This window comes from Anoplophora glabripennis, unplaced genomic scaffold (genome assembly GCF_000390285.2).
Source record: "Anoplophora glabripennis isolate ALB-LARVAE unplaced genomic scaffold, Agla_2.0 scaffold1669, whole genome shotgun sequence".
In the NCBI taxonomy this organism is placed as follows: Eukaryota; Metazoa; Arthropoda; class Insecta; order Coleoptera; family Cerambycidae; genus Anoplophora; species Anoplophora glabripennis.
The window spans coordinates 1-16,338 of NW_019417765.1; the positions used below are offsets into that span (position 1 = coordinate 1).

At 31.9% G+C, this 16,338-nt stretch overlaps 1 protein-coding gene across 1 annotated transcript; it reads left to right on the forward strand.

The window, feature by feature from the left end:
• The first annotated feature begins 1,041 nt into the window (after positions 1-1,041).
• LOC108916739 (guanine nucleotide-binding protein subunit beta-5) lies at positions 1,042-7,534 on the forward strand. Its single transcript, XM_018723032.1, has 9 exons — positions 1,042-1,274; positions 1,326-1,462; positions 2,646-2,764; positions 2,819-2,945; positions 3,151-3,294; positions 3,350-3,490; positions 3,702-3,798; positions 5,092-5,258; positions 6,833-7,534. Exons 1-9 carry the CDS (start codon positions 1,160-1,162, stop codon positions 6,842-6,844), a joined length of 1,059 nt encoding a protein of 352 aa, XP_018578548.1. The 5' UTR covers positions 1,042-1,159; the 3' UTR covers positions 6,845-7,534.
• Positions 7,535-16,338: the final 8,804 nt, after the last annotated feature.

The following is a 16,338-nucleotide window of genomic DNA, read 5'->3' on the forward strand; positions in this document are numbered from 1 at the left end:
GGTTCCTGGGATAGTGTCAGTCTGTCGAGGTTTTGTGGGATTTTTCGTTTGGTAAAAAGGATAGCCGAACTTTTGTTGGGATTAATTTTGAATTTTCACCTGTTGCACCAGGTTTCAAGTTGGTCTAAGGAACCTAACGATACCCTATAGTCCCTATACCATGCCACGGTCCGTCTTTTTTACGGACCGTGATACCATGCGTGCTGCTGGAGGAATATAATATATACCCTCCTATACCTCTCTCTCTACGACCTACGCTACACTCTCGGCCAATAGGACGTTGCCTTGCTCTTGATAAACGAACGCTTATCACCGCACATCGTGGAGACGGTGGCGCGAGCGAAGACCACCAGGGCTAGGCTCTATCCCTTACTCAAAGGTGGAAACACCCTCAGTTTAAGGAATAAGCGAACGCTTATCAAGGTGGTACTTCAACCGCAGCTAACCTACGCCTCCACGGCGTGGGGTCACGCGGCAAAAAGCCACTTAAAGTCATTACAGGCTGTGGAAAACATAGCCCTCCGCACGGCCACCGACGCGCCCTGGTACGTAAGAAACACTGACATATTACGAGACTTACAATACACAAACGCTACACAGACAATAAGACAAAACGCGGAGAAACGATTTGACGTAGCCGCTAGACATGANCTACCTACCTCTGATCACATTTTTTATTAAAGAAAAAAAAAAAACAAAACATTTTATTATTAATAAAAAAATGTGATTATATGATGATCAGACATTATTATGTTATATAAATAAATGTGAATGAAATATCTAATAAAACACACTAAAAACACAAATAAAACACACACCAGCACTTGCCAAACCTAACCAACAATAAACATAAACAACATGAATGACATGAAATGATTCATAACTGCAATTGTCAAAATTTATTCTACAAAATTTTTGTGGTGACATCTATAGACTCTTTCCCCAACTTGTATATCCATCTCAAGTCACGTGGTTCCCAGTGTCCCCATATTTTCAAGTATAAGTTCTCGGGCCCTGCAATATTGTCAATGGTAGTGTTGATATTTAATATATGAATATGTGAATTTTTAAAATAGCACCAAAAAGTTGTATTTTAATTTTACGAATGACGACTGCAAATCAACAAATTCTTTAAAGTCGAATCGATAAAGAAATTAGAATGGAAAACGAAGGCAAAGATTGTCCTGTAGAGACTATTGAATCATTAACTAAAGAGGCAGAGGCTTTAAAAAAGAGATTAGAAGATGAGAGACAAAAGTTGAATGATGTTACATGTAATATAAAATTTATATAAAGATAAAATCACTTCAACAAATTTTTTGCAGTGGCTACCGTAGCTGACCGATTAGACATAATAAATTATATGAATATAAAACCCAGACGGACACTAAAGGGTCATCAGGCTAAAGTGTTATGTTCAGATTGGTCTCCAGATAAGAGACATATTGTTTCTTCTTCTCAGGTAATTGTAGACAATGCTAGGAAAATATTTGGATTGCATGATTACTGAAGACCTTTATTCTATTATTACTTACCATTTTAATTCATGACTTTATTAGACTTGATTGAAATTTAATGTAAACAAAAAAAAATCACGAGCACTAAATAATTGCTCGAATCAATATACAACCTGGATGCGAACAGTCACTAGTTTATGATAGTTGGTATTTTCTTTGTAACGACTAAGATAGAAATGGAAAACTATCGATTAAATTGTGGATTTCGTCAAATTTATTTTGTTGACATCTTCGTTTTAAGCACCAGGAAGTGCAACAATTATTTATGTTTTCATTTTATTGTATGTACTCGTATAAGTGGAAACTATTCTTGCAGAACAATCTTTTTTTTTATTAGATTGATTTTATAATTTAATTCAAACGAAAAAAAGTATTTTCCCAAAATATTGGAAAACAGGTAAGTACCTAGAGAGAAATTAAAGGCTGAAAATGTTGAGGTTTTAAGCAACATTTTTTATTTTAAGGTATTTGGCACCTTTTTAAAGAATATGAAAATCTAAATCCTCTGTTTTTATTTCCCCTCAAATTAATTGTTAGTTACAAATTCAGTATTTTTAAGAAATGTCGTTATCCATTCTATCTAAATTTTTAAAAAAAAATTTTTTTTTAAATTCTATCTAAATTTTTCTTGAGAAAAGATATCTACTCCACAATGCAATTATAATTATTTGTGGCTCAAAATTTTGGTTACAAACTTTTAAAATGTCATAAAGTTTCATTTTTGTTACTAATAACCCAGTGGTTTTCAGTTTTCAGTTCTCGAGAAATAGAAAGATATGTGTGTGCATGTGAGTGAACGCAAGAGATGGATACTAAATCGAAAAACGATTTCCTATACCATTTACTTTTTTTTATTGCCTTTTCAATTTCAATATCTGTGATTTGTGAAATTTATGATTATCGTGGCATCTGTTGTATTATGCATAATGTTCAGGGTTACAAATTAGTTCATCCAAATATTTCAAGTATTAACTCATTTCAGAAATGATATGAAAACATCTATATCCATTTATTATTTATTTACAAATAATAAGTAATATTCTCTTTTCTTGTATTACACATATAAATATTCATGTCAATATGTTGATTTTTGCGTGCGTTTTTGGTAAAGTGTTAATTGTGTGGTAGGATGGTAAAATGATAATTTGGGATGCTTTCACAACTAACAAGGAACATGCCGTTACGATGCCAACCACTTGGGTCATGGCTTGTGCTTATGCACCTTCAGGGAATTTGGTTGCTTGCGGGTATATCGGTTTTGTTATAAATTTTACTAATTAAGTAAATATATAATTTTTTAGGGGCCTCGATAACAAAGTGACTGTTTATCCTTTAAGTCTGGATGAAGATGTATCCCTTAAGAAGAAAACTGTTGGAACTCATACAAGCTATATGAGTTGCTGTATTTTTCCAAATTCGGATCAGCAGGTAAAGTGTTAAAAGGCACTGTATCCAAGATTAAATTATTTCCGTAAATATTCTTGGGCGATAATACAATTTTTTAATGAAAATTTTATCTGCGATTTATATTTTTTTTTATATAGTTTCACATACCTTTGAATTTAAAAGGTATTTAATACTTGAACAATTTAGAAGAGGAAACTTGATTTTGGCAGTCTGTTGTCTATTTCAGATCTTAACAGGAAGTGGTGACTCTACTTGTGCATTATGGGATGTAGAGTCTGGTCAGTTGCTACAAAATTTCCATGGTCATTCCTCAGATGTTATGTCTATAGATTTAGCACCCTCAGAGACTGGTAATACCTTCGTTTCAGGTGTAAGTTAGCTAAAAAAATGCTGATTACGTATATACATATTCATATTATTTTTAGAGTTGCGATAAGATGGTACTTATTTGGGATATGAGGTCAGGACAGTGTGTACAATCCTTTGAAGGACATGAATCTGATGTGAACAGTGTAAAATTTCATCCTAGTGGTGATGCCGTCGCAACTGGAAGTGATGATGCCACTGTAGGTTTAATATTTATTAGCTCTAGCACTAAGTATTGGCCCAATGAGCGGGAAATGAGATTTCATATTATTTATCTGTAAATACTGATTAACTTCATGTATACAGATAAATAATATATAATTGTTCTTATAAAAAAGAGGGGTTACTTTATTATTAGAGAGACATGTTAGGAGATAAGAATGCAGAGCATATTAAAACGATTTTTTTTAGTGTCGATTATTTGATCTAAGAGCTGATAAAGAAGTGGCAATATACAGCAAAGAAAGTATTATATTTGGTGTTAATTCAGTCGATTTTTCTGTATCAGGTAAATTATCTATATCTTGAATGGTATAAAAAAAAATTTTAGAGGTGTGTCTGTGATAATTAATTATATTTATTGATTTATACTAGGACTGTGGATTAATTTTGAGGTTTTTTTTTTTGTAAATTCAAGACTTTATTGTGAAAAATTGTGTACCTACATTATTATTTTTCAAAGTATTGACCATGGCGCTAGCCACTACTTTTTCTCATATTTCCGGCAGCATACAGATTTTTGATACTATTCACCAATCGAAACCAATTTTGCATATCTCTGTAAGATTGGAAGCGCTATTTAGCCAGACCTTGTTCATTGATCGGAACAAGTAGTAATCTGATGGAGCAATATCTGGTTAATATGGTTGGTAGGGTAAAACTTCCTCTTTCAGCGTTTCTAAATATTTTTTTAACTGCATGAGCAACATGTGATCGAGCGTTGTAATATTGAAAAATTACTTGATCGTTCTTTTGCTCGAATTGCCATTTTATCTTCAAATGCACAGCTCAAACACATCAATTGTGTTCGGTAGCATTCACCAGTGATGGTTCACGATTTTCTACATTTAGGATTATTATAGCATGTCCATTTTCCATTGCTAGCGATAATACGATGCAAAAAACCCTTTCTTTTTTACCGTTGAAGCAATTGTTCACAAGTGAAAAATCACGGTTCAACATCCCTCAGCTTTAATTCGGATAGCGCCCAATTTCCTGGCTTTTGAATCATACCGAGTACATTTACACGTTTGGAAACTGTTGTGCAATCAACATTCAACAATTCAGCAAGTTCATGTTGTTTTGACATGAACCTTGGTTGAGTAATGATTGCAGTTCCTCATTTTTTAATTTTTTCGATTGACTAGGGCCTTCTTTGTTAACTGTATCAAAAGTACCACTTCTAAAATGGCAGAACTAATACTCACACATTTTTATTGATGGAGTATGTCTATCGTAGTTTCCAATAGCACTCAATGACTTTCAGCAGCACTTTTCTTTGAATTAAACAGGAAAATTAAGAAAAATTAAGACAAATGGTGTTTTGTTGGCACGACATCTTCGGAGCTGAGAAAAAATATTTTGTTTACACTTCAGCAAAATGAGACATAATAAAAAATAAAGCCTAATGACAGAGCTTTGACATGAATATAGTTACAGAAGTTTCTAATGCGATATAGCATAAGTTATGCCATTTATTGGAAATCTCAAAATTAATTCACAACCATCACATAATTCTTTAAACTGAGGTTGGAACCTTTTAATTCTGTCTTTCAATACCTTCATTTTTTTTTTTTTTTAGGGCGGTTATTGTTTGCCGGATATAATGATTATACCGTTAATGTTTGGGATACTCTAAAGTGTGTTAGAGTATGCCTCCTTTATGGACATGAAAATAGGGTGTCTTGCTTACAAGTTTCACCTGATGGCACGGCTCTCTCTACAGGCTCTTGGGACTATACATTACGAGTAAGTTTAATCATTTGTTTATAAAATATTATTGTAGTTATGTAATTGTTATTATAGTTGACATTATTGATTCATTTTTAATTTTTTTTAGTAAAAAAAATATTTAGAGAAGTTTTAACTCTTCGTAGAAACAAATTTTGATCATAAAACGATACTTTATTATTCTGTCACTACTGTACAAGTGTACATTAGAATGTTTTAATAACCTTATACAGTCATTAGTTTTATTACAATTTTTTTTTGTATTATTGTATTCACTTACAACCGGATTCATGAAAGAGGCGTAAGGCGTTAGTCGGACTAAGGAATTTTGCGCCTGTGTAAACCTATTCACAAAAAAATGAGCTATCCTTGCACTAATAGTTACGCCAAAATTTAGATCTACATATTTACATAACATGCATAAAAATCGTGCGACTTAAGTTGCAGTTTATTGTATAAGTATATAAGTAATCCCAGTGCTTAATAATAGTTTAATCACAGAACAAGATTTTTATGCATGTTATGTAGGTCTAAATTTTGGCGTAATTATTAGTGCAAGGATAGTGCATTTTTTTTTTAATAGGTTTACACGGCCACAAAATTCCATAGTCCGACTAATGCCTTACGCCTCTTTCATGAATCCGGTTGTTAGTGTTCAAAATTAGTTGTGAATCATGATCATGATCAATTATAAACTATCATATGAAGTTTCATATTAGCATCAATCAATTTTAACACTTTTAACTGCTGCTGTCTCCATCTACCTGTTTAAAGTTATATTTTCACATAAGGTACATTTTTTTGATAATGTGTTTTATATTTATGTTATTCGCAATAACTAAAATCGCGCACTGGCCGATTTTTTTGTCCGAAACGTGTCATAGGTAAGGTAATATGCTGACGATGCGTTTAGAGTCTTTATTTTCGAACAGTGAGTAAAGCAAATTAACCAGAATGCGTTGTAGGTAAAGAATGTTACCCACAACTCGAAATAAGTGTTTGCATGCTTTTATTTTACGCTAAGCATTTCTTTTGCCCATGTCGCATTATGGCTATTGTATTTTATCCCGAACGCGTTGCAAGTAGATTGCTTGTTATGTTTTAATGAGACACTAGTGGTAAGTGCTAGGGAATTTTCATATGTTATTGTGGTTCTCGTAAATTCTTCGAGATGTTGATGATGTAATAACATATATTCTATGATATCTACATTTAAATAAACACTTTATTATTTTTTGTATTCATTGTTTTAATCAAAACACATTCTAGGTAAAACGCAATAGCCAGAATGCGACGTGGGTAAAAGAAATGCTCCACAAGGCAAGCAAAAGCGACTGAACACTTATTTCGTGTTGTGAGTGACATACTTTACCCACAACCCGTTTTGGTTAATTTGCTTTACTCACTGTTCGAAGAAAAACTCTCTAAACGCATCTTGGGTAAATTAACATACGCATAACGCATTATGGAGAAAAAAATCGGGCAGTGGGAGATTTCGGCTATTGTGAACAACATATACAGGTATACTCTAAACTATTTTTATTTCAATAATAGTTTTATAAGTAAAACCCATGTAAACCTTTTTGTTTTAGGTATGGGCCTAGAATAACACAAATCAAAGTATATATCAGATTTTCTAATTAGATGCAATATTATTCTTCAAAGGACCTATTTTGTTGTGAATACTCTGTGTAAATTGTTATTCCAATCTACTTGCTGATTGTTGTATTCACAGGATCTTGATATCTATCAAATTAATTTTCTTAAATTACAATTGGATCCTTTGGTGTATTATTAGAAACAAAATGTATTGCACAAAAAGGAAAATACTATTCTTCTATTAATATGCTAACCACTGTAGATGATTAAAAAATATATGTATATACAGTTCAACTTATTTTATCTGGTCGATAAAGATCGGGCACTATTGGCAAATTGTAGGTAATTTCATTATCGAAAAAAAAAAATTATGTAAATAATTTGTTTTAATGCATGCATATCAAGGGATTCACTCATTCTTGCTTTCTCTCTCAATTGTACTTTAATTCCTACCATGCAACCCTCTTCTTTTTATGTACACTCTCATTTTTGCACATCTCAGGGGCCAGATGAAATGGGTTGAACTGTAGTGTTGTAAAATGCTCGAAAATTTTTATCAAGCACAAACGAGAATAAATAGGTATAAACACGAAGAACGTGCAGATTTATGTTCTATATCAGGGGTCAGCAAGTAATTTTAGGTGGAGTCCGGATACTTTTGAAATTTTTTAACGAGGTCCAGAAAAAAATTCATATTTCTTACTAATTTTTTATTTTCATTTGCATTAAGAACTCAAATCAGTCACAATTGTAAAATACTAGAAAAAATGATAAGGTGGCATTCAAACGTAAAAAAATATTTTTTAAATAATTTGAGTAATTTATATTTTCAAAAAATATTTGGCGGTCCAGTATTTTACCTTCGCCAGTTGCCGACCCTTGTTCTATATAATATAATTGTTATAAAATTAAGAAATGAAAGAAGAAGAAAGAAATTATATTTAAGATTTTTTGAAAATTATGAAAATTTTCATTATTCTCGAACATTCTCATGAAATGTTAAATGTTCTCCAATTTTCTCAAAAATACTGAAGTGCTCCATATTTTTCAATATCTGCAAAGGCAGTAGTAGTTATTAAAGTGCGGCAGGCTGCATAAATGAATGTTTCACCATATCAATTTCCGTGTACAGGGTGATTCACTATATTTTGACCCCCCCCCTTTAACTTTTTTGTTTTAAGAGATAAAAAAATGTGAAATATAAAACTTGCAAGAGTTTTTATGAATTTTTCGAAAATGATAGTAGAAAAACAAATGAAGTCCAAACAAAATGGCCACACATGTTAACTTTGTTAAGTTAAATTGAACACCCTATATATTTTTACATATTTGGATAGAACGTTCCCTGTCGAACATAGTCATGTAGGGTTTGTTGTGTCCATCTCTAGCAATAAGCGAGATACTGTTAAAAAACGAAAAGGTTTTTTATTAAGAAAATAAGATATCTTGTAATTGTTAAACTACTTTCAGGCATTTCTGCCTTTTTCCAATTATGTAAGGATTTACAGATTTAGTTATAATATATTTTGACAGATCGGACATTGATATGGTCCAAAATGCGTATAGGTATTTTAACTAAATCTCACTAATTAGACCGTGAGAGGCCTAATTACTCATGGACAATGTTATATGGTAGGCCGTGACAATGACAGGTAATGTCATGACAACATTGTTATTGTTTGACAGTTTGTATTATTATTCAAAATATAGTGAATCATCCTGTACACATAGTGAGACAATTTTTAACAAAGCACATGATTATTGTTTCCCATATTCTTCCCTTGACAGATTTTACTACCTGCTCTAAAGGGAAACTTTAATTAGGAAGAAGAGATAAAAAAAAACAAGTTATAACTACATGAATATCAGTAACCTTTCAAGAGTATTCCCAATCCCAAGTCCAAAGTACTTCAAAGGTGATGACGGAAAATAGATTTATGAGTAGGATCTTTGGTAATGTTTGCCTGAAAATGACTAAAATTTAATATCTGCAATTTTTTCCCTTTGATTCAAGTGTTTTTGAGGATATTCATAAAGGCCGAGCATTGACAAGAAGCTAACACATAGTGGTGAAGATATTAAGAGATACAATTTAAATCTATAAAAAAAATATTACTATTATAATAAAAAATAATTTACCTCAAGTACCATTTCGTGTATCGCCTACCACCAGTTCAGAACTGCTGCTAACAATAAGCAACTTGTGACATTTGAGAGAATAGAAATTTCAAAATGTAAAAAAATAAGAGTAGGCTCTTACAGTCGCCTTATTTGTTTTAATTTTGGTTTAGTGGATTAAAAAAGAATAGTATTATCTCATTTTGTGGAAGTGTTGTTTGCATGAAACTGAATGTGAAGAACCAAGGTAGTCTTTTTTTGAGAATATGTAAAATAATATGCTAGATACAGGCTGTAACAATGATGTGTTAAAAATGAGGAAGCGTTTTCCACTTCTAGGATATCAAGCTTTTATGCATAGTTTTACAATATGTTTAAAATTGGAATTATTTCAATAATTTTACAAGCGTTCAAAATAATATTCTTGTGCTTCAATTTTTATTATCTATCTTCATTTGACATTTTTCAGGGGCTTCTGTTTGTCGAAAAGAAGAAAAATAGTTTCCGTGTTACATGCTTACTTTTTAGAAAAGTCAAATGGCAAAAGCTGCATCTCTATTCTTAGAATCATTTAAGATACGGGGCATTTTTCAGTTTTGGTCGTTTTCTATGATGCCCTGAAAATTTTTGTTTGTGAGAAAATTTTATTTTTGTGAACAGATTTTTTTATGTAGAATCGTTGAGCGAGAAATAGTATTTCCTCACTCAATGGTAGAATCCAGTGGCGTGTGTGATATTGTGTAATTGTAAAATTTCTGATTTTAAATTATAACACAAACTTATTATTTTTTTAACTGAAGCATGTTTTCTGATTTTTGAAATTTGTGCAAAAATTCTATCCAAATGATCATACTCATGATATTTGCACAAAAAATACTTTTCATGGTAACAGTAACACTAAAAATATTTTTTTTGTAAATCATTGTTTCTTGATACAATTCAATGTACCGTCCATTTGTTCATTAGTACATCAAGTATGGCACACTTAATTGTATTAAGAATTACAAAAATAAAAAATATAATTTCTGGTGTTTACTTCTTGAAAGGTATTTTTTGCGGAAATAATGTATTATCATTTGAGAGGAAATTTTACACATATATCATAAATTGAAAAATAAAAATGGTGTTTTAATTTAAATAAATATAAGTTTGTCTTTAACTGAAATATCGAAGGATTTAGAAAATATCATGTACACTGTTGGCTTCTATGTAATAAACCTCTTTAGAAAAATCTAATATTTTCACAAATAAAAAAGTTATGGAGCATCTTAGAAAACATCCCAAATTGAATATTGCCCTGTACTTCTTATGCACTCAAGATGTGAGATGTGTTTTTTTCCATTGAATTTTTCTTGAAAATCAAGTCCACAATATCAAACTACTTTTTTTTCTATCTCTTCAAGAAACAAAATAAATCGTCTAAAATTGTCGAATTTAGCTGACCCTGTGCACAAGATATTTAAACATAATTTTTTATTTTGAAAACTAAGATCTTAAATATATAGGAAAACTCCAAATTTTTAACCAAGTAGTTGCGTTGCATCCTGTACATATGAAATTGCAGCTTTTTACAAGCATTTATTTTAAAAACTACAGAGGGCACAAATTAAGATGGATTTATTTTAATAAAATTATCTTGTTTAATTTCTAATTTCAATGTTTTCAGCAACACAGGTAATGTGTATAAATAAGAAGCCCGCTATTTAGAAAGTTGTATGCCTAAAAATGTCCTATGACTAAAAAGGTTAAATTAAATCCTAAAATACCTGAATGCCCTGAGGTTGATTTTAAGTATCATCAGTTCATTAATTTTGAAGAAGTTAATGCTAAATTAATTTTTATCTCTGTAGTATTTATTATAAATGTTATTTTTAGTGCAATAGAATTCTAATTCGTAATGTTACAAGAGCTTGTCTGTACTAATCACGTAATAAAAATACAAAGATTTATGTTCGTTTTAAATTTATAGTTTAAACTTGCCTTTGTCGTCTTAACTATCCCTAGTGGCGTATATACGAGATGTTTCATTCATTTTCAATTATACAGGGTGCCTCATTCTTCTGCGTGTTGCCTAACTTAATTTTTTCAATACTTATTGTATTTCTGCATTTTTCATTGAATTTGAGGTTTACTTTGATACACAAATGTTAGGTTTATAACGTAGTGTTTCAGTGTTATGTGATGTTGGAGTTTGAAGCATATTAGAATATATTGAATATCTGTTCACAATTTTTTTCAAGTATAAAGAAAACTTCTACATTATTTGATACATAGTAATCAAGTAGTTCAAAGTTTTCAATCATGCATATTTTGATTTTTAGTTAATGGAAAATTTGTTTTTAGAGTATTGAGGTACATTGGGGTCAGTTTCTGGTAGTTTGTCAAATATTTAAGGTTTTTTATGTTCTTTTTATTGTTATTTCTGCATTAAGGTTTGAAAAGAATGTTTGAGCATTGTTTATCGGATATGTTACATAAATATTAGAACAGTTACATAAATGTGCAAATAATTACGAGTTTATAAAAAGGTCTTGGTTCTAACTTAGCCATAGTCTTTTTAGGACAAAGAAGTTAAACCTACAGATTTCATTGTGAACATTTGTAAAATTTCCAACCTAGTCATTCCTAGGGAGGTCTTAAGACCTACCTTGAAAGTTCCTATCTTTTGACTTGGGACGAAAACATGTATGCATGTGCAAGTCTGTTATTGGATGGCCAGTTCTTAACATTAGGTTAAGACCAAATGTTTATAAACGTAGTAAAAATATTAGAATTAATATTAAGGTAATGTTATGGCTAACTTAAGATTAATATCTTTTTACAAACCCATAACAAATTTTTTTGTCAAAGCAACCATAATTTTTAAGAAATTATGATCATGCTAAGTCAGTATATTGCCTTAAAAATGTGTACTAATAGTACAATAAAATGGAAATACATGTATTAAAAAAAAAACACTAAAAAGATCTAAATAATACTGTTCAGTGTCTTAATAATTTTGGCGAAGAATTAATTTTATTTGCAAATTTTCATAAGGTCAGATTTTGTTAGACAGAAATAACACATAAGATAGGTTTTTTCGTGCTTGGATTTTTTTAATCATCATCCAAATGATGCGTTTTAGATCCAATATCTGTTTTTCAGAATATGCTTTAAATTGATTGAGAAATTTAGACATACAGTGTGTTCCTTGATAAAATGAAGTTAGCCCAGAAGAAATGGTACTAGATCTAAAATGAGATTATGTATTCTAATATTTTAAAGCACCCCACACAAACCTTATAGGAAATGGCTCCCGGTTAAGTTGGCCAAATTTTTTATATGTTACGTATTTTGGCATCCTGAACAAATGTCTTTCTAGGGCTCAGAAGCCCAGAACTCTACGAGTTACGAGATAAATCCACCTAACTCTTAGAAACCTACCAAACCACAAGCAGGCTAACCCACATTAGCCTGGGAACAGCGAGTTTAGTCGCTTATTTTTCTTTAAATAATTGAATTTTGCACCACAAGCCGGCTAACCTGCCAAGAAAAATAATCGACTAAACTCGCTGATTCCAGGTTTAGGCGAGTTGGCTTGATTGTGGTTTGGCAAGGTGGTTTCTGGGGGTTAGATGGGTTAGGGGGTAGGCAGGTTAGCATGATTGTGGTATATAATTTAATTATGTCAAAAAAAAATAAGCGACTAAACTCGCTGTTCCCAGGGTTACGTGGGTTAGCCTGCTTGTGGTTTGGTAGGTTTATCTCGGAACCCGTAGAGTTCTGGGCCTCTGAGCCCAATAAAGACATTTGTTCAGGATGCCAAAATACATAACATATAAAAAATTCAGCCAACTGTTTGTGGTTTGGTAGATTTCTAGAGGTTAGGTGGGTTTATCTCGAAACCTGTGGAGTTTTGGGCTTTGCGCACATGACATTTGTTCAGGACGCCGAGATAGGTAACGTATAAAAAATTCAGCCAATTTAACTGGGAGCCATTTCCCATAAGGTTTGTGTGGGGTCCTTTGCCCCTCTTCGATTCCAGGATAATGTCATTCATGATACTGTGAATCATTAGAAAACATTTTTGAAAAAGTGTTACAAATATCTTTAAAATATTTTTATCATGTATACCTATACTTTTTATTATATTCATGTTATTTACGTTCTTAGACAGACAATCCAGAAAAACTTAAATTATTATTGTAAGGATTAATGTTTCTGGACATTGATTCATTTCACTATTATCACTCACTCCAAATTTTATCGAACACGATTTCTAAACTATAATTTTTAAATACATCTCTGTTTATTATACACAGCTGACAAATAGTGGATGGTGTCTACAGACTGACAGTAATGAGCAACCTGCTGTGTGTTTTACGATAACAGCTCATCTGAACTAGTTGGTTTCTGTAAGCTGTGGATCAATGTTTTGCTGTTTGAGTGATTAGGGGGGTTTGTATTTCTATTGTTCCTTTTGAACCAGATTCTTTAGAAAATAAATTTGTGGGACTTTTGTGTTCATTTGTGACTCTAATATTGTCTTGTTGTCTTGTGCAGCCGAGTTTTATTGAAATTTTAAAAAATGATAGTAAAGGATCAAAAGAGCAACGAAGCATTCCTCCAAAAAGAAGTGAGATCATCCCACAGCTAAAGCAATAGTCTGAGATTAATTTTACTAGTATAACTGTGAAATAATTATGTGGAAAACCAGTCAATGTTTCGTGTGATAAAACTTTTTCTCGATGGATCATTCATTTTGCTGCAATTCTTTTTTGGAATTGCCGTGTGTCTAGTGTGCCGAAAATGTGATGTGAAATTTGTTAAAAAAAGTAAATGTGGGTTTGGATTTAAATGTGTATTTTGTACGAAGTTTAATGAAGATATTGATTGAAACATGCCAGGATTACATCAACACAATCTACAGAAGGAGCCAAAGTTAATAATAAAATTTAAAAAACCATTACCAGGATGCAAGAGAAAGAAACTATACAATACAAAACTGGCATAGAAGACTAGCCATAAGTTCACTTTTTACCTACTCAAAACTTTGAACATGTTTTTTTCGAAACTGTGTTTTTAGACAAAGGCAGCACGATTACTCAGTCCATTTTCAATATTTTTGATCGTTTTTTAAATTTTTTTATAGGACAATTTTCTATAATCAATAATTACACATTAAAGTTTGAAACCACCAAAATTTATATTTCAAAAAAAACCTCTCCGTCAGATGACTACATTGTTTTACAAGATTATTTTTAGTTTTTCCATATTGTATCATTTTTGGCGGTTATCATGTTATCCCGGAAGCGACGTCGTTTTTATCAGTAGCCCATTTGACCCCATAAAAAATAGTGTTAACAAAGGAAAAAAAAATTTGTACTTTTATTATGAAGTTCAATAAAAAACTATAATCAACATTCTCTAATATTTTTCTTTTAATAACCTTTCAAACAAAATTTTTAAATAAGTATACATAATGTTTGCTGCGCACAGGGGTATGTAACCCCTTAAGGGGCAAGACCACTGTATAAGTTTCAAAAATTCTATTTTTTTTATTTGAAAAGATGCTTTAAACCTATAATAAGGGGAACGGAGTTTTATGCCTGACAAAATTTTATTTTTTAAATTCCAAGCTCTTACCTAAGTGCGTCAGATTGCTCCAAAATAATTACTTGTGTTGTGACTAGGGTTGCCAGATCTCCGGGTTTTGATGGCACATCCGGGTTTTCTTTGTTGCAGAAAAAATCGTGATTTCTTCGAAAACATTTCCCACATTTCCCGTTTTTTGTTTTTTTTTGACATCAATTATATTGATACAACGTGCTCCCCAAAATCCATGTCTGGATTCATATCTCCGGGTTTGTTACGAAGTAAATATTTCTCGTTTTTTTTTTAGACATCGATTTCTTCGAAAACAATTTGTCTTTTTTTAGGCATCAATTATAGAAATGGGTCATGTCTCCGGGTCTGTCATGAAATAGATCTGTTAACCCTAGTTATAACACATCGACACCTGCAGAAATGGTACAGCCTAATGACTTACCTTTTGACTTCTAACTTCTCTAATACTACCAACAGATGTCGTTAATACTAACAAATGCCATTACGTTAGTATAGTGTATATATCAAAGTTTTATAAGGCATATAAAATATGTTTTTAAATGGCATGCAGCATAATTCCAACAATTTTCATTCTATTCGCTCTAAATTTTGAACATATCTAAAATAACTCCTAAGTACGGGATTTTCAATAAGTTGATTTTAATATTATTTATATTGACAAATGATTGCCCCCCTTTCTCTCCTCTAACCATATTCAGTGACAGTTGGTCAGGTGATGCACCGCTTCACCTAAAATTTCCGTTTGGTTGTGCAATTTAAAATTATTTTTAGTTTTATAATTTAGGTATAATTCTATATTGGAAATGTATTGTGTTTGTTTGTTTAATACGCAGAAATAAACAGAATAGTTGTATGGTGAACACCTGCTAAAAAAACATTGCCTTCATTGAACGCGAACATCAACCTCGTACCATATGACATATAGTATTATATGATGCAAGTGAGGCAGATTGAAAACAGTCTGTATTCTGCTTCTTTTTGTAGCGTTGTTCACGGCGGTTGTCGTGGGAATGAGGCGGCCAATGCGGGAATAAACGACGGTGTGGGGGAATGAGTGACGCAGAAATTGTAGCAGCATCGCCCATTGCCTGCCTTTAACAGTTTATACGATACGTGTTGCCCAGTGCACGATTATAACGGTTCTTAGTTAATATTTGTTTTGTATAAGAATTGTAGAAATGTTTCCTATGTATGATCCAGTGCGTATTTTATTGGAAATGTCATTTTCCAGAAAGGATTTTTTAAATTGCGAGAGACCTGTGCCTTATTCTCTCGATGTGGAAAAAAGGGAAGTCAAAAGACAACATATATTGGTATTCAGAGTATAAGTGATTGTGTTGTGTCGAAGTGTTCGTTTAAAAACACTTTTCTGTATGCCGTGTATAATTGTGGATGTTGTAAAGTTGGGCATGTGGAATAAGAAGGGATTTAACAATTTTGGGAACGTCACGCGAGGCTGTCGTAATCACGAAGCTTCTTTGGAACATATACGGTGTGCGTTAATGTTGGCGGAAGTCCACAAGCCGAACTAATATTTCTATTTTTTATAAAATCTAAATGAAAATCTATTTCACGAATGTCAGTTTTTCGGTAATATTTCAAATGCAACTAAAAATTTTCAGATTCATATAACGCCGTTTGACCTTGAAAATTTTCACCAGCTACGCTTTTTTTTCTTTTTAGTCAATCAATGAATATGCTGCACCTATTCTCAATGTCGCGAGCCGCCACTGACCATATTCAAATTTGCATCAGTTACGCTGCATGCCGCAGA

Excerpts from the sequence above, each read along its gene's own strand:
- LOC108916739 (XM_018723032.1), top strand. The coding sequence starts at position 1,160 with ATGGAAAACGAAGGCAAAGATTGTCCTGTAGAGACTATTGAATCATTA. Across the intron at positions 1,275-1,325 it reads AAAGTTGAATGATGTTACAT|TGGCTACCGTAGCTGACCGA; the intron begins GTAATATAAAAT and ends AATTTTTTGCAG. Across the intron at positions 2,946-3,150 it reads TTCCAAATTCGGATCAGCAG|ATCTTAACAGGAAGTGGTGA; the intron begins GTAAAGTGTTAA and ends TGTCTATTTCAG.